Source organism: Anolis carolinensis, chromosome 6, assembly GCF_035594765.1.
Source record: "Anolis carolinensis isolate JA03-04 chromosome 6, rAnoCar3.1.pri, whole genome shotgun sequence".
In the NCBI taxonomy this organism is placed as follows: Eukaryota; Metazoa; Chordata; class Lepidosauria; order Squamata; family Dactyloidae; genus Anolis; species Anolis carolinensis.
Genome location: NC_085846.1, coordinates 49,336,252 through 49,358,884, shown reverse-complemented (window position 1 = coordinate 49,358,884; position 22,633 = coordinate 49,336,252). Strand labels below are relative to the sequence as shown.

The window sequence follows — 22,633 nt, the reverse complement described above, 5'->3', positions numbered from 1 at the left end:
GAAGCCATGCGGCTCAGTCAGGCAGAGGCTGGCAGCCAGCCTCACACAATTCCCAAATGGCATCATTCATGAGGACTTCAAAATTGAGGGGGGGGGGGGGGGGGGGTTTGAAAGCCTAATGAATGCAGCCAGTTGGGAACTTCATGGGACTGAGTCAGGGTAGGGGGAAAGAGACACCAAGGACAACGGAGGAATGATTGGGTCACCAGACTGGTGCTCCTCATCCTACTCCAGGTGCCACAGTGCCTTGAGGTGGCCATCACCAAAAGACAGCCTCTTTGCACCTCCCAGCTCCCTGCCCAGCCCCTGGAGTTCCAGGTTCCTATGGGCCTTTCCACACAGGTGGATTTATGTGCGTAATGCTAATACGCCATCAAATCTAATGCATGCCTCAATTTTGACAGTGCAATTTAGCCAAAAAAAGGTAAATATGTCAAATGTGTACATAAGGGCTGAGCATGCTAAGTACTGATCACACTGATCAGAAAAGAAAAAATAGATGAGCCATATTATATTATTGATAAAAAAAATTATACAGTGAAAATATTTGATTACCATTTTTGGATTAAATTTCTTCCATGCATTATATGGTCATTCACTACTCTCTCTAAGGTGATACAATAAATAATATATGCTAATTATAATCAGCTGTCTCATTTCCTGCAGTAAATTCCTGTGTTCCTTTTACTACTTTAAACAAGTGAAGTTTTCATTACTATTTTATAACAAAATGTAGTACATGCAAAAAGGCAATAACTTGGTGCAGTAACTTGTCATAATTTTTAAAAAGTGGATGTATGCAGTAGTTCACTGGAGATAATAAGCATTATAAAACAGTCTGGTGCTAAAATAAAAAGCTAAGACTACCATTTAATTAGCTAAAAAGTTCCTTCTGATGTTACAGGAAGTTTTGTGAATCCAGTTGCTGGAACTTCGTGTAACATTTCAAGTACTCTTCAACAGTTATTTTACCTTTCGAAGCTTTTCTCTCCCTCCAGCAGTCTGAATGGCTTCCATTAAAGCACTATGTAGTGACATATCTTTTGGAACTGGCTTCTGGATGACTGGCTTAAACTTTTTCTTTGGGCCAAAAACATCGTATGTGATGTCATTATTAAACTCCGGTTCATTCCTTGTACATGAATCACCATGTTTCTCATTTTTATTTGAAATCATATGACTAACTGTAAGTGTGTCAAGTGATGCTGATGATCCAGTGATAAAAGGATGCTCCAAAGTTGGCTTCATGGATGATGAGGGAACATCAGATGATCTACGGAAAAACGGAGGACTTGCTTGATCAGTCTTTTCCTTCTTCTTATTTAATACAGGAGGAATTTGTCTAATAATTGCCTTTTGCATAGAACCAGAAATGGGTTCCTTTTCAGGGATGCTACTATTTTTAGACAATGTTGTAGAACTTGGTGCGCTGTAGCAATTAGAAGATTTGGTCTGATATGGTAATTTGATATTAATTGTGTTATTTGATATCCTAGAATGGACTCCAAGTGGTACCACATTTGATACAGTTTTTCTGCAGCTTGAATAAGTTTCCTCAACTTTTGCTGACTGTGTTTCCACTGAATAGCATCTGGGCACATTTATACATTTTTGGGGAACTTGTTCTATCCCCTTTTCATTACTAGTCTCTTCTCCTTTGCTATGCCTTTCTTGGTTAGTTTCAAACTGGGACGAATCAATGTATTTTGCAATTATGGAAGCTAGGTAATGGCTTGATGTTCTTCTTTGGGGCTTTTGAAGCCGAAGCACTGTCTTATCTGTGCTAAGCACTGGATCCCTTACAGTTTTTACAGAAGATTCTGTGGCAATAACAGGTGGCTTTGTTTTTTCAGGCTCTGTATTATTTTTAACTGCCGTAGAATCAAATGGTGATGATATTGTCCTTTTCATACTTATAAGGCAGTCAAGATTAGTGTTTGATATCTTATTGAAAGGTTTAGAATGGTTGATGACCACTGGTTTAGTAGAATGATCTACTGGGAACTCTTCCAATTGCTTTTTCATCGAATTTGACTTCCAAGGCGTGTTGGCTGTCCTAATTAGAGTATCTTGTGAATCATTTGAAGTCTTATTTCCTGTTACTTTTCCAGTATCAACAGCATTTGGAGTCACTAGGTTGCCTAACTCATCTATTTTAATGGCACCAGTGGAAAGGGATACATCTCGATCAAAATATTTTACATCAGGTTTGGGAGGAATAACTTTAAAGGTTGTCAGGCCAATTTTAGGTTCATAGTCTGGGAGTCCATTGTCTATACGATGGCACCATATAGATGGCAATATGGAAGCTTCTTTCTTGTTGAATTTTTTTTCTGATGCATGCCTGAATTCCAGATCAATTTTCATTTTGCTTGGAAGCTCTTCATGGGTATTCTCCTTATTTAAGAGCCTTACATCCTCTTTTGATCTTTGTTCATAAAGTTTGTTCATAAACCCAAGGCTAGAAGCAATCACCTTAGATTTTGATTCTTCAGAATTAGTTTCATTTTGTGACATGACTTCTTGGCATGAATGGTTGTTCTTTTCTTTACATGAGGATACATATATATCAGAGTCATATTTCTGTTCCTTTTCCGTCTGGTGCCTAACGTCTTCTTTAGGAGACTGCTGCGGTAATAAATCCTCACATAAACAGGGAGACACGTGATCTACATTTCCTTCAGTGAAAGATCCACTGTTATTATTTTCATTGGTCTCTTCACCAAGACAAATCGATTGAACTGAAATATCTTCATTAGCCTCTCCCATGGAAAACAAACACCTTTCTTCCTCTCTGCTGGGCTGAATTTTGATATCAGCTTCTGGAATTTCATCTATGATTGTCACTGGCACAGGAAGTAAAACATCTTGGGCAGTCTCAGCAGCTTGTGAAAGAGGGATGGGTGCACAAGACAAAGATTCATTTTCTGAAGTGTCATGCATATCTTCTATTGCTGTAAAACATTTATTTGTCAATTAGCCAACTTCATAACACATATCAGGGTGGTGTATAATTGATTAAAACAAAAAACATTTACAATGAAATAAACATTGTAGGTAGAAATCTGTTTTGGTCAAAAAGTAAATTATTTCACAAAGATGCATTACAGAGACAAGCAAATGCATGCCTAACATCAACTGGAGGTATAAGATACATTCTGATATGCTGAAGGTCCTTCTTCAGGTGTACCTTAATGAGATTTCAAAGCCACATGGAACCACCAAAAATGCCTCCTCAAAAAACCTCAAAGGCCAGGAAGGATAACAGAGATATGCCTTCAAGTATCCTGCTCTTAAGTTATTTAGGAAAAACCAGCCTGCTTGCCTTTATATTGCTTGATGACTATTAAGTTTCAGAAATACTTCCCTTCAAATTTTGATTCTAAAAAACTAAGATTTATAAACCATATTCAATTGAAACAAAAACAATCAATAATCTCTCATTAAAAGTTCAAGAAGAATTTGTGGGGGGAGGGGGAATGAGGAAGGGTCTGAATTGCATGCATGTATGTGTAACGGCACTCCATACAGTCATTTCGGCCACATGACCTTGGAGGTGTCTACGGAAGTGGGCTCTTTGGCTTAGAAATGGAGATGAGCACCAAACCCCAGAGTCTGACACGACTATACTTAATGTCAGGGGGAAACCTTCACCTTCACCTTATATGAACAGACCATGATGGGAACAAGAGGGAGGTGGGTATGGGTCCATTTCAGGTATATGGTCGATTCTGCAACCTGAGGCCTTTTACATTGGAGCCATGGACCCCAAAACATTCCATTATGGGCCTCCAAATCAGGAGGAATAAGAAGATTCAATACAGAATATTATGTCACATGATACTGCAAATCAAGCCTGCCAGTGTGGCATGAAAAATGTTGAAGATGCTCTACATCCTGCAGTATGAAATATTCACCCAAGATTTAATTTTTATGTAAAAATAAGTAAGCACATCCATCTCATTAGGATGCAAATTTGCATTAATATCTAATAAATGGTAAAATTATATGTATAATGAAGAATAATATTAAAATAAATTTCTCCATTATCAGTAAACATTTGATTTGTATACATAATTTATATCTCTGTAAACCCAGGGTTGCGTAAAAATTGATGGGGCAAAAAGTGGTTGTGAATGGAAGATGTTTAAGTACCCTGCACTATAATAACATTTGCGTTATGACAGTTCAGTATTTCCTTTAAATATTCAATTTCACCTGCTGTTTAACTCAATTAATTAGTGGACAAGCCCAATTGGTCCCTTCTCTTCTTTCTATTTGATCCACAGACCTACCTGCAAGATCTTTGTCCAATTCAGCCAAGGTGTCTTCCAGTCGAGCAGCAATAGATGTATCTGAATCCTCAACCTTAGTGTCTATTACTTCGATGACACACCTGTCTCTAATTGAAAAAGAAAAAGTATCGCTTTTAAAAAAATTGATACCACCTGCTCAAATTCATCCTGCACTGATTTTCAGAATCATAGAATAATAGAGTAGGAAGAGACCACATGGGCCATCTAGTCCAACCCCCTGTCATGCAGGGAAAGTACAATTAAAGTATCCCTGACAGATGGCCATCTAACCTCTATTAAAAAAAATTTCAAGGAAGGAGCTTCCACCACACTCTTGAGGCAGAGAGTTCCACTGTTGAACAGCTCATATGGTCAGGAAGTTCTTCTTAATGCTCAGGTGGAATCTCCTTTCCTGTAATTTGAATCCATTGTTCCGAGTCCTAGTTTCAAGGACAGCAGAAAACAAACCTGCTCCCTCTTCTTTATGACATCCTTTCACATGTTTATACATGGCTATGTCTCTTTTCAACCTTCTCTTCTGTAGGCTAAATAGACCTAGCTCTTTAAGCTACTCCTTGTGGCCTCCAGACCTTTGATCATTTTAGTTGCCTTCCTCTGGATATCTTCCAGCTTGTCAATAGCTCTTTTAAACTGTGGTGCCCAGAATTGGACACAGTATTTTAGGTGAGGTCTAACCAAAGCAGAATAGAGAGGCAGCATGACTTTCCAACATAAAGAAAAAAAATAGTTTTAAGACAAAAAGATGAAACAAAAGTTTTATTTTCCCACATAATACTACACAACAAAAACAACTGATCAGTACAACAGTGATCTAACGCTGCACCAGCAACTTATTCTTAATTATAGTGATAGATCAAGAAGAAACAGGTGCATGGAATTGTGATTTAGTAACTAGATCATGGGAATGATACTAGAAAATCATAAAGCACAACCATAGAACTACGGCAAAGCTGAGCTACTTGAGAGGCAGGAGGAATAATTCAGAGTTTTAGAAAAAAAGAGGAGACAATAATGTCACAGCAGTTAACATTTACATCATAACAGAAGAAAAGGAACACATTTTTCTGGGCTGTTTATAACCACTTGGAAAATCATAACCAACTTTATTCATTATATGGAAAACCTGGACAGAAATATTTCAACATTTGGAGACACACACAATAATGTTTTCCAGAATAATGTTAAAAAAGGCATTTTCATGATTTCAGGTCCCCCCCCCCCCAAAAAAAAAGTGCTTTTGGCCTGACAGTATTCTTTCATCTAAACTTTAGATATTAGTCTAACATGGTTCAAAGTTAATACCATATTACGGTATAGGAAAAAAAACACATGGGAAACTACAAAAAAGAGCAAGATGAACACAGTATAATCCAGAAAAATGGCTAGAATACAAATATTTGGAAGGACAAGAAATGCAGTGCAATTCAATGAAATCTTGTGACTGAATTAAATACCTCCCCTGACCTTATGGTTATTGGTATGGACATACATATTAGGTTGTTTTGGTATAAAACACTTTATTTAGGATGAGTCTTAGGTGTTAATCTGCAAGAAGATTCTGTTAAAGAGAGGGGGGAGAGAAAAGTGGACATGAAAGTTTTATTTTACAGAACATTAAATTAAATGGATAATTTTTTACGATTGCTTACAAATGAGACTAACCTTTGGTAAATGTTCTCAGAATGATCACTGTTGAAAGAATCATCCATCATACTGCAAACCTCGGGAACAAGCACTGGAATCATTTCAGTCTCCTGGGCATCAACCGACTTGCTTCTTGAACTTATGCTGCCATTTTGAGAATTCAATGATAAAATATCAGAAGGGGAACTCGTTACATCTGAATCTTCTGTGCTATCCTCTGAAGCAAAACAGCTGTTTACAGAGATGGTCTCATCTGTTTCTGAGAGCTCCAGAACTATGTTGTCCATGCTCTGAATATCATATGAAGCCTGTAGGTTGTCTAAATGAAATATGGTAGAATCAAGTTAAATGTCAACCTTCATACCTATGAAACATACTACCAAAATACAGTATCAATCTGTTTTATACCATTTGTTGCCATATGGTGATTCACCCCTGTCCCCAAAGAATTTTGTTTCAAATTTGACCTCAAAATGATCTTGCGAAAGTGAAATCCCCATGACATTATCAAGATCATCTTAACATCTCAAATAGAGTACAAGTAACAAAGAGAACAGTAACACCAACATCCCACCTTTTCCCAGCCCTGGGAGTCAAGGCAACTTCCAGAAGTTAAAACATCATACTATAATTAAAATTTAATTAAACTACCAATAGATTTAGAAGCAATTAGAAGCATGCCCATTACCAAAGAAGACAAACATATAGACAATACAGCACATTATTAAGGACCTTTTCCTCATGAGTAATTCCACATGCCTAAGGAAGGATAGCAAGAAGGTGTCAATCTATCCTAAAATGATCGAATACACATATGTGTGTATGTATACAAATTTCCCTCCAGTCTGGGATTTAGGACAGTTTATAAAAGTTAAAACAGAAACATCTTCAAAAGTAATGCCACACAATTAAAAATATAACTAAATTATCAACAAAATTAAAATTAGCTAAAAAGCAAAGCATTAGAAACAAAACAAATAAGAACCAAAGCATATTAAAGATTCTTTCTCTCATGCATTCAATTGTCAATGGCCTGTCAAAACATGGTCTTCACTTGACTACAAAAGATAAGAAAGTGCTAGTCAAATCTCTCCAGGAAAAGAGTTTCAAATCCAGGAAGCATCTACCAAGAAAGACCTCTCCCATGTTAACATGAAATAGACCTGTGAGGATGGTAGCATAAAGAGGTGGCTTCCTAGCTCTATGGGTTGGGTTGCTGACCTGAAAGCTGCCAGGTTCGAATCCCACCCGGGGAGAGTGCAGATGAGCTCCCTCTATCAGCTCCAGCTCCATGCGGGGACATGAGAGAAGCCTCCCAAAAGGATGGTAAAAAAAACAAAAACATTAAAACATCCGGGCGTCCCCTGGGCAACGTCCTTGCAGACGGCTAATTCTCTCACTCCAGAAGCGACTCAAGTTGCTCCTGACACAGAAAAAAAAAAGCTCTATGGGTTTCCTGGATAAACAGGATTATGGCGATCCACTTCAATCTAACTTCTGACATTATTATGGGATGGAGACGGTATTGGTTACCTTAGTGGATGAGCTACACAGGGACCTGGACAGGGGGAGCACACGTCTTAGTGGCTTACAGTACTATCAACCAAACAGACTTATAGCATGTAAGCAGGATAGCTTTTTCATGGGGATATTGTATTCACCTTTTTAAAATGTGTGTTTCTTTTTTAAAAAAATTATACTGTTTTATGTGGTTTAAATTGTTTTACATTTTTACTGTGAACATTTTTAATTGAACATTTTGTGGAAATAATAGTTTTTCACATAGCCTATCTAAGCCATGCTGAGCTTTTTATAGCATAACCAGCATTTTTAATTGTGCCAGGAATGTGCCATCAGCCAGTTAAGTTATTGTGAAAAGGGGGTCACATGCCCCAGCAACCATTGTCAATTTACATGTAAATGTCAGTAATAAACAACAAGAAAAAACAGTAAGACTAACATTCAATGAGCTTCTATATTTTACAGGAACATAAACAAAGCAGACTAGCTTCAGTTGGCTGGATTTACCAGGAACTAAAGTGTATTTATGGAAGAGAGGGCAAGTGTGGTTTAAGATTTGAGTGTTGGATTATGGGTCTGAAAACCAAGGTTCAAATCCCAACTCAGTCAGGGAAACCCACTGAGTGACATTGGGCAAGTCACATTCTCTCAGCCTCAAAGGAAATCAAAGACAAATCCCTTCTGACCAAATTTTTCCAAGATAGATTCATTATAGTGTTCCCATAAGGAACATCATAATAACTAAAAAAAATATGGAAATCATCAAGACCCTTTGATGTTGTTAAACACCTAAACATTCATTCATATGACCAGAGAGCAGTAAATGCAATATGAGGAGTGTTAATAAACTCAATAAAATGAACATTCCATGTCATGCACTTTCATGCACTAAAACCAACCATATTGCTGCCAAGCAGTTTGTCCACAATCTCAATACAGGTATACCTTAACAAATTCTCTGACAAAGAAGCTCCTTTTTTGACAAAGTCTTTTAATGTCCCCATGCCAGCCTTATCTTCCTCGTCTTCTGTCTAGCTGGAGGTTTTTTGTTTGCTTACTTGTTTACAGCAAGCATCAGCATTAGAAGAATGGCAAAGGAAGGCTGGAGAAATACAAACTTCTGGTGTCAAGTTGCAGAGGCATGCCTGAAGTAAACAATGCAGTAAAGCCTGAATTGGGAAAGAATGAGCTATGCTAGCCAATCCTAACAGAGCTGTGTGTGCTTACCTACACCAGGGAAGTTAATCAGCAGCCCTTATTGTGTGGGCACCGGCAAAAAAAGAAAGACAAGAGGAAAGCACATAGGTCTGCCTCACCAGCAACTCCCAGCATCTTAAAGAAGAAGCAACAAGTGATCTATGAGAGATTCAAAGTGTTTTGGGTTTTACTTCTGCAAGGTTCACATGACCTGGGTTTTTTGTTTCACGTGTCGATATTGTTCAATTTGCATAAAAGTTGGTGAAATATATTGAATTGTTCTTCTTTTTAGGGGACTAGAACCTATGTTTTCCATATCATTTCTTCCCAGAAATCCTAACAGCTGGTAAACTGGCTGGGATTTCTGGGAGCTGTAGGCCAGAACACCTGGGGACCCACAGATTGAGAACTACTGCTCCAGTATCAAAGTTTATGTTGAAGATTTAATGCCTAGAAATACATCTGCTCTATTAATTGAGATGTACAGACAGTTACTGGGTTATGATAGATAGGTTTTGTAGGTCTGTTCTTAAATTGAATTTGTATGTAAATGTAACTCCAGCCCATTTTTAAAGTTTTGGATAGCATAAGGTTAAACACCTCTGTAATGTTTGGTTTGTTTTCTGTGCCCCTATTCAGAAGCTTTCACCTCACTTTCTATCTCTGTGACAATTAGAGTTTGGAAAATTTGTGTGGTCATAGAAACAAGAATTGGTGATAAATTCTTCCAGGAGTGAATTTCCCTTCCTAGGGATAGATTTCCTCTCACTTCTTGTTGTCTCACTCCCGTGTGTAACTAGGAGTTGTATATAAGTTGGATGTTTGTAACTCAGGGAATACTTATACTTATTAAATACATTACAGCCAACAGAGGAAGTGAATGCATACTTTTCCCATCAGCATTTGTTAACATTGCTATCCCTAAAAATCAGCCACCAGGGAAGAGATAGCAAACCTTGAGACACCCAGGGGGGTATGGCTTGTGGCATGTGCAATTATATGCCATATACAATAGAGTCTCGCTTATCCAACCTTCGGTCATCCAATGTTCTGTATTATCCAATGCAGTCTGCCTCCTGCCCGGATCCACAGCTGATTCTCTAGGCAGCAATGCGCAGCGGGCCAATATGCCCAACAACAACACAAGTGCAGCCATGCTCCCAAACAAGTGGCAGACTTGTTGTAAAACATGATGTTTTGGTGCTTAATTTGTGAAATCATAACATAATTTAACGTTTAATAGGCTTTTCCTTAATCCCTCCTTATTATCCAACATTTTCCCTTATCCAACGTTCTGCTGGCCCATTTATGTTGGATAAGTGAGACTCTGCTGTATATATTACAGGGAAGAAGGGTAGAGAAATTACTGCAAAAATGGAGCTAGAAGGGTCTACAGCTCTCTGCTGCAACACATAGGCAAATGTTTGCCTTTTTGTCAGATGATACCAGTAACTGCACCTGCAGCAAAGTGCAAACCAGAAGCTCTTTTGGAAGAGAAGCTCAGTGTACTACAGCTACATGTTGATTCCTTTCAAAACATAAGAGAGCAGGAGAACTACCTGGATACAACACAGAAAGAAATGATCATATGGGATTAACATGAAGATGCCAATGAAAATGAAGTCATCTATAACAGTGAGGAAACATCCTGGAAGATTGCCATTTTCAGGAGCAGATCACTCAAAAAAGATTCAAAGATTTTCCAACTAAGCAATTGGAAATTAATGAGTATAGTGGCAGTGAAGATGCTTAAACAGGACAGCAGCAATAAGGGATACTGCATGTCAAGGAAGTAGTCAAGAACAGCTAATCATAACAAGAAAAAAGGTGGTAATAGTTGTGGACTTACTGCTCATGGTGTGTGCCAGCCTAACAAAATAAATCAGAAAGCATATCCAAGATGTCACTGCTAACTTGATCTAATCCACGAGTACTACTTTATCATTAATATGGAAATCAATCAAACCTTTGAGCAGTCCAGGCTGGACTATGAACTACTAGACAGGAAAGTAAGAGTTTAAAGATAAAGGTGGTACTTTTGCCAATTTTACCAATGAAATAAAGACGATGCTACATGTGAATGACTAGTTATGCAAATAGTGCCAATGGGAAAACTGTCAGTAGAATCCCATGACTGGACATGCTAAAAGAAAAAAGATAGTAAGTGTAGAGATTCTTGAAGAAGTAGTTCTTTTTGCCCTACAAAAATTGAACAGTTGCATTCAGGGTTCTGCGTTTATTTTTGTTACTTTTTACTTTTCATCTTTCCTGAAGAGTTTAATCTGTCACCAGTGAGGTCTTCGTTTTTCTTTTTTTAAAGCTATGGATAGGGACTTTTTAATATTTATTCCTTACAATATCCCTGGCTTTGGTCCACAGTTTCATCCTGTTCAATTATTCCTAGTAGTACAAATATTTAAATTCTACAGGAGTGCTCTTCCGGTTGTAGTTTGGCACAATGATTGGTTTAGTGTTCTTTTGATATTAGCAATACATGGTCTGCACCATAATATGCTCCTGGTCTTGTTTTGCAGAAAGAATAGAGCTTCTCCATCTTCTATGTCCAGTTATGTCTATTTGATTTCTATACTCACCATCAGGTGAAGTCCATATAGTCAGTCGTATCTTTAGTTGCCTGAAGAATGTTTTTGCAATGAAGAAGCAACAATAAATCACTTTTGACCCTGGGCCAAATTCTCCAATAAGATTTGGCTCTGATTTGTTTCTTGCATTAGTATTCCAGTCACCTATGATTATCAGTATGTCCTGTTTGAGTGTGATCAATTTCTTCCTGGTCTAAAGAATCTATCACTATCTTCCTTTTCTGTTTCTTTAGTTAACATAAACTTGGCTATAGTACTCTTTATGGGTTTTCCCTGAAGTCTTGTTGATATTATTCCATTGAACTCAGCCTTGTATATGTTTTTGCTACATCTCTTCTCATTATTAAATGTCATCCCATTTTTTCTGAGATTTTCATTTCCTCAGTAAAGCACTAAAATTATCTGACTCATTCTTTTCTACTTTAGCTCGCTCAGCCTTTGTACTGAATAAAAAACCTTCCATTTCTTGTTTTACAAACCCTAACCTTCCCTGATTCCTGCTTCTCACATTTCTTTTTCCTATTATGTGTGTTCTGCAGCTTTAGACTGTGCTTTCACCCCTGATTATGTCCACATCTGAATGGCCTTGCATCATTAGCCTATGCCTTATTTCTGCTTGTCCTTTGCTGAATCCCAGTAGCTGGTTGAGCGCCTTCCAGCGTGACCTTTCTTTTGTTTCATTTTGGATTGTGTCATCATTGGGTTTTATGACAAAATACATTCAGAAATGGTTTATCTGTGCCTCCGTTTGCCCAATGCAAAAAAAGCAATCTTTTGCCAATGTCAACCCCCCCCCCCACACACACACACACACTTCAAAAATCTGAAATAGAGACCCTACAAGCATCGATGCCACCTTCAGCATCATCTTTTGCCTCAAAAGAGCACACAATCCCACCACCATGGAATATTAATGCCATGCTAGGCAAGCCAAAATTAGGTATTTGTAAATCTCTCTAGTTTAAATGGGAATAATTGTGCTGTTTATACTATATTTACTTGAACCTAAAGTGTACCTCATTGCAAAGGGCCACTGGCTTATCACCTATCACCTTTGTGGTACAGACCGACACATATATTTTGATTTTTATATACATAGATTTACATGCTTTTGTTCTCTTTTAATGTGTATTGTGTCATGTTCATTATTAGCCATCTTGAGACTCTATATTGGGAGAAAGACGAGATAAAAAATACAGTAAATAAGAAAAAAAATTAATCTGAATGGAAAACCTACAGTGAAGTCATAGTTTCTCTTGGTTTGTGTTCTCGTCTTTAGAACAGCAAACAAATAAATTATTTCAGTCTTCTCTAATGACATATCTTTTGATATTTAAAAATAGTTATTATATCACCTCTCCATCCTCCCTCCTCCAAGTAAAACAAACCCAACTTCCTGAGTTATTCTTCAAAGGGCCTGGATTCCAGACTTTATACCATTTCCATTACTCTCTTACTGACATGTTCATTGGCCTAGGTCTGCAAGGTAAGAAATGTTTCCTACTTTTCTAGTTTTAGATTCCTTAAATCTGGACTCTTCAGTACAGATATGGCATTTATGCCTTCAGTACATATATGAACAAGAGTTCAGGCTATCTTGACAGAATGCATTTTTCCATATGATCTTCAAAAGAAAACATTATTTCAGCCCCACCACTCTCAGAGGCACATTTGTTGAGGACTCATGAGAGGGCTTCTCAGGCCCTGTCTACACTGCTATATGATACTATTTTAATATGTTTTCTTGCATATGTTTTTGTCTGTTACTATATTTTGGAATTATATTAAAAATACACTGCTGTATAATCTAGTTTTTGAATCCAGATTATCTGCTTTGAACTGTATTATATGGCAGTGCAGATCCAGTCTCAGGTTGTAAAACTCCCTTCTAAGAGGAGTTACATTCCTGCTGTAATTTCACTGGCAGATAAGCAGGGACTGCAGAGGAAGAAGCATTAAAATAGGATGTTGTACAATCCTATTCCACATGTTTTTAATCCGTATAAAACTATTTTCATTTATCTGTCATTTCAGTATGATCATCTGGTTAATTGTATTTTAATATCATAATTTTGTGTTTTAGTTGCATATGTTTTGTATTTCAGTTATGCTGCAAAACTGTTTTAGTCCCTGGGGACAGATGAAATATAAAATAATAAATATGCATGCTAAAGCTTTGAAATAACTAGTTTAAGTACTTCTTACTCTACATGTCTGAACACTTTTATTTATATTTCTGAATATGTTTGCATATATAGAAATGTTCAAGATGCCTGTGATTCTGCAAAAAGGGCACATTGTTTTTCAGATCAGCTGTGTGCATTACATAATTTTGAAAAATCTATTACCTAAAGACTTTCAATGACATAATACAGTTCTGGGTGTCAACATCATTTCAGGTCATAAAATACAAATTTCATTCAAACACCATAAGCAGGAAAATACATCAGCATAAGCAAGAAAATGGGCTTTAAGCATTAAAAATATTATCAAAATGTTTGGCTGATATGCTTAAAAGGAAGAAATGAAAATTACTGAATTAAACTTTTCAAGCAAACAGACATTTAAAACCATCTGATACAGAAATATTAAATTCCTCATATAATACTTATAGAATCACAACAAAATAGTTAAAAGCAGACATAGTATGACTATTAGAAATGAGACTTGTATTATAACTGTGTCTTATGTATATGTTCCTGTTATGTCTGATTGACCTTTAATATGATGGGCCCTTGGTATCCACTGGGTTATGGGTCCACAACCTGTGGATAACAAAATATGTGGGTGCTCAATTCTCATAATATACAATGGCAAAGTAAAATGGCCTCCCTTATATAAAATAAAAAAGTTAGGGCTAGGTTTTGGGATTTTGGGATTTATATATATATATATATATATATATATATATATATATATATAAATAAAAGACATGGATGTTTGAATTCGTGGATGCAGAAATGGAAGGTGAGCTGCAGTTGTATCTTCTATATTTTTGCTCATAAAGAAGTCTCATGTTTTTCTATGGAGCTTACCTCTAAATAATATGTATAGTATATGCTAGAACTGTGTTAGGGCTGTATATGATAGAACTGTGCACTCCAAATGCAACTCCCAACAGCCCTAACCAAATTATTTGATGGGGAAAGATACTGGGAGTTCTAAAGTCAAAACCAATTTGAGGGTGATAACATTCCTACTTTTGGTGCATAGTACCAAACAAACATGCTGAAACAAGCTCAACTGAGTCCACTGGAATAAGTGCCAATAAACCCAATGGAGTCAATTTCTATAATGTTGCTATGTAAACTGTTTATTTTTTTATTTAAGGGGGAACAACATTATTTTAGGTTTCAATAAGGCACATTTAAATGTTGGTTCACTGAGATAACAGAACAATGTACAGTAAGTAAAGAAAATATTCAGTGAGAGTCAAAAAGTGCTACCCAAAAATGCAAGTGGGAAAATGAAAACTTTGCATGGAAAATATTGTATTTTAACAAAATATTTCATGTATGAAAAAACAGATCTAAAATGACATATGCATATAATGAACCAAAGAAACATAAAAATAATTATTCTGAATCAACATTATACTGAGCAAATTACAAGAGTTTCTTTGTGTTTGTAGACTGAACATATGTCATAAATATATATGAAGTATAACTGAAAACATTTCCCTTTTGTGAAATGAAGATGTCAATGTTTCAGAAGGAGAAGGAAAGATATACAAAGATGCAGTCCAAACAAAAGCATTTTCCTCTTTATGTATGGAACAGGAAAAGGCAACAAAGAAAGTTAGGATAGCAGAGGCAACAGGTTTCAGAGGTACGAAGACCACAGGAAGAAGAAAGCTGTATCAGGTGGACTTGAAATGTGCACAACAATAAACTGTTGGAGGGAAAAAACAAAATTATAAATTCAGTACTGAAGAAAACTATTTTAGGCCATAAACCTATACCCAGCAAATCCACTGGGAATAGTTCTCATTTGGCATGTACAGAATTGCACTGCACATTAGCATGCTATTAGCAAGGATAAATGTAATTTTTGCAAGCAGAATCATGTCCAGCTGTTCTAGAACAGGGATATTCTAACATAAAATATAATCAGGATTAACTCCTTCCCCAGGGAGATTAGATCAGCCCCCTCCCTCCTGACTTTCCGAAAAAAGTGAAGACGTGACTTTGTGACCAATCCTTTGAAGATCTGATGCAATAATAGTTACGAAAGATGTGCAACTGACTATTGGAACAGCCCAGACTATGTTTGTGGCTCACGTTAATTATTATATTTGCATTGAGCTAAATGCTTTTGTTTAATTGTATTTTATAACCCTATTTTAAATTTAAATGTCTTTATTGTACACTGTTTTTTAAAAGCATTGAATTGTTGCTTATGTTATAAAGCCACCTTGAGGCCCCTTTGGGCATCAGAAGGAACGGGTAGAAGTGCTGTAAATAAATAAATAAATAAATATTCAACTTCAGTATTAACAGCAACCATACTATTCTCTAAACCTCTTCTTTAAAGAAAGGTTTCAAAGAAACCTGAGGCAGGAACAAGTTGAAAAGCCATAGCAGAATTTTTTTGGCATGAATTGGTGAAAAAACATTAAATTCAGGCTGCTGAAATAAGGGGCCCAGAAATGGTCACTATCTATTTTTTAAAATAAAAACATTGCTATAGACAGTGGCCCAGTGACGCAATGGGTTAAACCCTTGTGCTGGCAGGACTGCTGGCTTGAAGGTTGGGTTGCTGACCTGGAGGTTGCTGGTTCGAATCCGGGGAAAGCAGGTGAGCTCCTTCTGTCAGCTCCAGCTCCCCATGCAGGGACATGAGAGAAGCCTCCAACAAAGATGGAATCATTAGATGAAAATAGAGGGGTTTTGAAATAGGCAGTCCTCAATTAAATCCCACTCATTATTCTGAGTAGAACCAGCATGGACACATGTTATCCAAAGAGGATTATATTTCAAAACATTCAGATCAAGGAGGGATGACATATTGCCAACTACAATGAGACGGACTACTAAGCATTCAGCACAGCTTTCAAACTCCAACTTTACATCACTAAACTGGAAAGAAACCCCATTGAACTCAACAGGACTATTTAATTTACAGTATTTATATTTTGCCCTTCTCACCCCAAAGGAACACAGGGCAGATCACAGAACAGCAAACATTCAATGCCAATTTTACTTCAGAGCAGAGGCGGTTCAACCACCAGGCCAACTAGGCAGTTGCCTGTGGCGCCATCTCATTGGGGGCACCATTGAGGCAACTCCTGTCTCCTGCGGCTTGCCTCCGCCACCGCGCTTCCCTCTGCAAGGAAGGAGCCGAGGTCACCGCTTTAGGGAGCAGAGAAGCGGCGCTTTTCTGCTCCGCAAAACCCCGAACACCTTCCTTCTCGCCAGAAAGGCATTTGGGGCTTTGCAGAGCAGAGAAGCCACCAAATGCCTTCCTGGCAAGGCTGCACCACGGGCAGGCCCAGCGTTCCAGAAAGAACTGGGACACCTGGTGAGTGCTGGGCCACCCAGTGCTCGCCGGAGCATTGGGCAAAAGGGGAAGGCCTTGTCAGGAAGGCCTCACCAGGAAGGCTTTTGGCGGCTTCTCTTCTCTGTGGAGCACAACGGGCAGGCCCGGCGTGGGCACCACGGGCAGGCCCAGCGCTACAGCAAGCGCTGGGCCACCTGGTGAGTGCTGGGCCGCCCGGCGCTCACCAGAGTTGTGCCCGCGACGGGCCTGCCGCCTTTGAGGCCTTCAGAGATTGTGAGGGTTTATATATCTGTAGAAGGTCCAGGGTGGGAGAAAGAACTCTAATTAATCATAGCATTTAATGGCCCTATGGCTTCAAGTCCTGGCTTCTTCTTGCCTGGGAGAATTTTGGGGAGGTGTTAGCTGTCCCTGATTGTTTACTGTCTGGCTTTCTCCTGTTTTCAGAATGTTGTTCTTTATTTATTGTCCTGATTTTAGAGGTTTTTTTAATACCGGGGGCTATCTGGGTTATCTACACTGTTCAATGTTTGGTGCTAAATTTGCAAATATAGCAATTCCTACATAACATTAACATGAATTGAACTGCTTTTTCTGTTGATTTGTTGTAAAACATGATGTTTTGGTGCTTAATTTGTAAAATCTTAATGTAATTTGATGTTTAATAGGCTTTTCCTTAATCCCTCCTTATTATCCAACATTTTCGCTTATCCAACACTTTTATTTTTCAGTGATTGGTTGGGGGAGGGGGTGCCAAAATTCTGTTCGCCTACACTTGAAAAATACCTAGGCATGTTTCAGATAGCACTGCTAGACTACATCTTAAGTGCACATTCACAAGTTGCCTCACTGAACTCAAGAGGAATTACTACCAGCAAATATGTTCTGTCGAAGCTGTTCAATTACAGAACCCCTCCAAACAATGCATGAAACAAATCACTACTCTAAAACATCCACTGGACAGAACTTCAAACCATGCTCATTACTAGAGAAGGAAGGTCACATTAATATATTATAGATAAAACATTCACAAAAAGATCAATATTGTTAGTATTGCATACAAGGAGTGCATATCTGTATGATTAGTGCACCAAGTTTTAACAAGACAAACTGTTTAAAGCAGCTTTCCAGGATATCAACAGTTACTTCAAATTAGCTCTGGCCAATATTATAAGATCTGGAGTATAAATATATAAATGCAAGGAAACAAATTTCTATACATTTCTTCAGAAATGATCTACTGTTTACCCTCAATTTCCTCTTATTATAATGTGGCTTGTAACTTTGGCCAATCTACTCTAGAAATCCAATCCTAGCACCCATCCTCCATTATATAAAGAGTGAATTATTGTAAAAAGGTTTTCAGTCTGCCTTTGTAATTTCTGCCATTTATTTTTTAAATTAAAATAACTACCTTATATCCTACCAAATATGAATAGATTTCAGGGTGATGCACAATAACGTTTAGCGAAAAGCTGCCATCAAATGCTGCCATCAGGAACAGAGAAAGTTATTGGCTGGGAAACCGTAATTATTTGTTATGTCATGTTTGTCTCCTCTCAACACTGCTTCCTTCAAATTATTTTTCTAATTACTGTACAGAGATATCATTATTGAAGTAATAAACAATTTCTCAAGTTATTAGTATTATATAAACATGAGCTTCCCTTATCTGGAACAGTTGAGGTTAACAAATAATTTACCATAGTTAAGTCTTGCCAGAAGTTTTCAAGAGTTAAATTAATAAAATTAAATACAGTAATGATAAATAAAATAAGGGAGGTGATATGAGCAATTTTGCAGAACAGAACAATGGTACTTTAGGTCTTATGAAACAAATCCAGAGCAGGAATAGTGACAACTCTGTGTGGTGGGGAGGAGAGGGAGGGGGGAGGAGAGAATATCTAAAGAAAGCTATAATTGTGGTCTAGCATTGATTCAAAACACTGTCAGGAACAATATTCTCTAAGTCATATAATTCTTATATTCACCCTAAATAAAATGCAAGGTACCTAACGATGCTAGAAGAAGCTCAATATATTCCATATTTGGAATTCCAAAATCCGAAATGTATTGCATGTTGAGACATCTCATTATTTACATATATGCAAATACAGGTATTTCAAAATTTGGGGGGGAAAGTTAAAAATCTAAGTCCCTTTTGATCCCAGGTATTTTGGATAAGGGATATTCAGCCCCTGTATTGGTGAATCCTGGCAGCAAGAAAGTTTTAACATTAAAACACAAGATCAAGCACCCTTTTAAAATACCTCCACTACTTATAAATGAATTATTAAACTAGTCAAGAATTATTAAACTAGTCAAATGAATTTCAAGTATCTTTTTGCTTAGTTTATCTCCTAGCTACTTCCAAATTGCTTCAATTAATCATTCTGTTTATTTCCTTAAACACTTTTGTATAGCGAGATATTGGCAAGGAAGGACACTTTGATATAAGGTTAATTGTAGGCTTAAGTAACAATTCCAGTCAGGATCTTTATGGGAAATAGGGTGCAAATTCCAATAATAATAATCATCATCATCATAAACTTCCATCATTTTAACACATAAATGCAAGAAACATTACATTACAACTAATTGGTTTTGCAAAATAATGATTATTTTCATTCTTGTATGCATCAAGCATATAACGCATCGAGCACTATGTACCATGGATCAAGCATTTAAAAAGGGGAGCAGATTAGAAAGGAAAGCACATGTATGGCTGAAAAGAAAACAGGAAAGTCTGGAAAAGGGGTCCATTTTGCTGTCATAGAAGTAAAGAAAAAGTATACAATTATTAAACATACGTTTAGGTACCAGCTTGATTGGATCTGAAACATCTGCTTCACTGTACAGTATAGTTGATCCCATAGAATCTCTGTCAAGAGGAGGGTATGGTGGGGGTGGGGGGATCACTAATTGGGGTGGATCACGTGTGTTGCCTCTAGGAGGCTTTTGTGGCACAGGCCGTCCATGACCTATAGGGGGAATCAATTGGAATTCACTAATTACTTTTATCATCAAGTAAAATATTACAGTTTAACTCTTCAGTAATGAATGCAATAATCACCTTGCTTAAATTATTTCTCAATTATTGGTGTGTGGAAGAGAAGCAATTGAAAAGTACAGGCAGTCCCCAAGATACAAAGATAGTCTTTGTAGTTTGTTCTTAAGTTGAATTTGTATGTAAGTCAGAACAGGTACATTTTTAATTATAACTACAGTTGGATAGCATAGTGAAGGATTAACACCCCTGTGGTGTTTGTTTTGCTGTCTGTGTTCAGAAGGTTTCACCTCACTTTCTGTCCTTGTGATAACTGGATTTTCAAAATTTTGTTTTTTGTGAAAACAAGAATGGGTGATAAAGCTTCAGTAGCGACACCTTTTCCCCATGATAACTCTTCCAGGAGAGAATTTCTCTTCCTAGAGGTAGATTCCTCTCACTTTCTGTTGTCTCACCCCCATTCTTAATTATGAATCATTTGTAAGTTGGAATGTTTGTAACCCGGGGATCTTCAACACATGAACTTAGAATCCAATAATGGATCAAACTGTCATGCATTATTGCTTACTGGAAATCATCTTTTTCATTTTGAGTTACTGTATCTGATAAAGTCTTTAAAAATGGACCAATATGATTTCCTTGACTCAAATGTTAATCTCTTTCCCCTACCTGGCGCTTGTGTATAGTACAAATAAAAGTAGCCTCAAACTGAATAAATGTTGTTGAAGCCTGCATCTAGCCACAGAAACTATTATAATTTAGATTTATATAAATGATATTAAGGCTACTTCAATTTTTTTCTGCCAGTAATGGTGTAAAACCAGCAAGTGATCACTTCCACTGCTGCTGATAGATATTTGAGATGTTAAATTTACATCCCGCCTCTCTAAGGTGCTCAGAATGACATATATGGATTATTCCACCCTCCCTATATACTCCATTCTGCCAACTACCCCCAAAGTAGATTAATGAAAGCACTGATCATAACTGGCTCAATATTTTCAGCAGATTTTGCAGCTGAACGAAGACTGAAATCTAGATGTCATTGGAATCAATGAGGTGCTTTATCCACTGGAGCCCATGACTGGTTCTCTTTGCTCAAACCTGTTCCAGACTTTCACATACAATTATTAGGAGATACCTCATAACTCAGTCACCAGTAATTGTGCTGAAAGCATAGCAGGAGGGGTGGGAGCACTAGGGTTATTACACTGACAGCAATTGAACAGTTCACTATCCCAAATTTCGTCCTTTACAACAATAATATTCTTTTGATTTTTTGTCATCAAATTCGCCCATTACAACAATAACATTCTTGATATAAAGCAGGGCTTCTTAAACATTTTCATTCAGGACTGCTTCTGGCCTGATTGTGTTTACATGACCCCAGGTATATAGTTTTATAAAATAGGTATAGAAATCAAACATTTTCTGATAACAAACCAGCATTTGCAAGGCTTGCCAAACAGGCTGATTTTCCTTTTTATGAAGTACAGCTGAAGCATGCAGAGTCCAGTTTTAAACACTGCACAACAGAATCATTTCAATGTTGAAACAGCCATTAGATTCATTCAGAAAACTTTTTTGTGACCCCAATAGTGAGCTAATGGGACCCACAATTTAAGAAGCGTGATGTAAAGGATACTGACACCATTTTAATAAGTGGCGTAAAATGAGGCATTTTAAACTTAGACATGGAAATTTTTAGAAATAAACTTTCATTAAAATATAGAAACAAATTTGATCTTTTGTCTACTCTACTCATACGTACCATCCTATCAGCGATTCAATGAGTTATGTATGTGAAGCATTGTCTGAGTGCATATGAAAAAAAGTAAGTGCTTCAGCAGTCTTGTTTGATGTTAATGCAAAATGTCTCCCTTTTAAAATTAATAATACTACAAAGTGCCTAACTTTAATTATTTTTCTCTCTCAAATTTGTGGTAATGTCCGATGAAGTCACAATCCAGGCAGTTAAACGTATTTAACTGTACAGTTAGTAATATTCATAAGGTGGTACCTACTCATGTGTTCATAACCCTCACTAAAATTAGAGAACTTATTTCCATGTAAATATAATGAGAATGGCTCTGTAAATATCTCACACAGAGTTTAAAAATTAAGCTTATTGAAATTGTATTTACTTTTAAACCTGTTATGACAATATAGACATGCTGGACACTCTGAACAAGTTTTTCAATTATTACATAAAATATAAAACACTTTGCAATTTCCAGACTTTCAAGCTGTCATATTAACAGTTTTCCAGATTCTATAGTTTCTTATCCACAGGAAAACATTTTAGTATTATTAGCAAAGCACCATAACATTTGCAAATCAGGCAAATGCAAAATAAACAGTCCTTACCAACTGTGCTTTTCCTCTGGTCTTCCATCCTGTTTGGCATTGGAGGAATTGGTGGAGGAGGAGCACGCCTTTTTTTCTTCTGTAAACCATTTTGTGATGAGCTTTGGGACATCTGCTGATCAGGGGAGAAAAAAATACATAAACTTTCCCCCGTACTTAACTTTTACATAAAAACGCTTCTGTTTCTAAATGGCCTTAAGTGCCACAAAATGGATTTTGACAGTTGGTCATCTATTGATTGGTTGTTATTGAGTTCATGTTTTTATGATGTTTTTATATGTTTTATATGGTATTTTATTGTACAGTAAGGTACTTTATGTTGACATGTTTGTAATCTTGGTTTTGGGCTTGGTCCCCATGTAAGCCACCCAGAATCCCTTTGGGGAGATAGGGCAGGATATAAGAATAAAGTTATTATTATTACTATTATTACTATTATTATTATTATTGCTCATTTGAAGAAATATTAATATTACACCAAG

General features: G+C 37.0%; 1 protein-coding gene across 8 annotated transcripts in view; it reads right to left on the bottom strand.

The window, feature by feature from the left end:
• Positions 1-22,633, bottom strand: part of cobl (cordon-bleu WH2 repeat protein) — a 121,801-nt gene that overhangs the window by 6,505 nt on the left and 92,663 nt on the right. For 5 of the 8 annotated variants that reach the window (XM_016994454.2, XM_016994455.2, XM_062957531.1 and 2 more), the window contains 5 exons: positions 22,152-22,266; positions 19,588-19,758; positions 5,979-6,279; positions 4,296-4,402; positions 973-2,954 (listed from right to left, as the gene is read on the bottom strand). In XM_016994454.2, coding sequence (XP_016849943.2) covers positions 973-2,954; positions 4,296-4,402; positions 5,979-6,279; positions 19,588-19,758; positions 22,152-22,266 — 2,676 coding nt within the window. The remainder of the gene's footprint in view (positions 1-972; positions 2,955-4,295; positions 4,403-5,978; positions 6,280-19,587; positions 19,759-22,151; positions 22,267-22,633) is intronic. The other 3 variants (XM_008112945.3, XM_008112948.3, XM_062957532.1) reach the window with 3 other exon arrangements.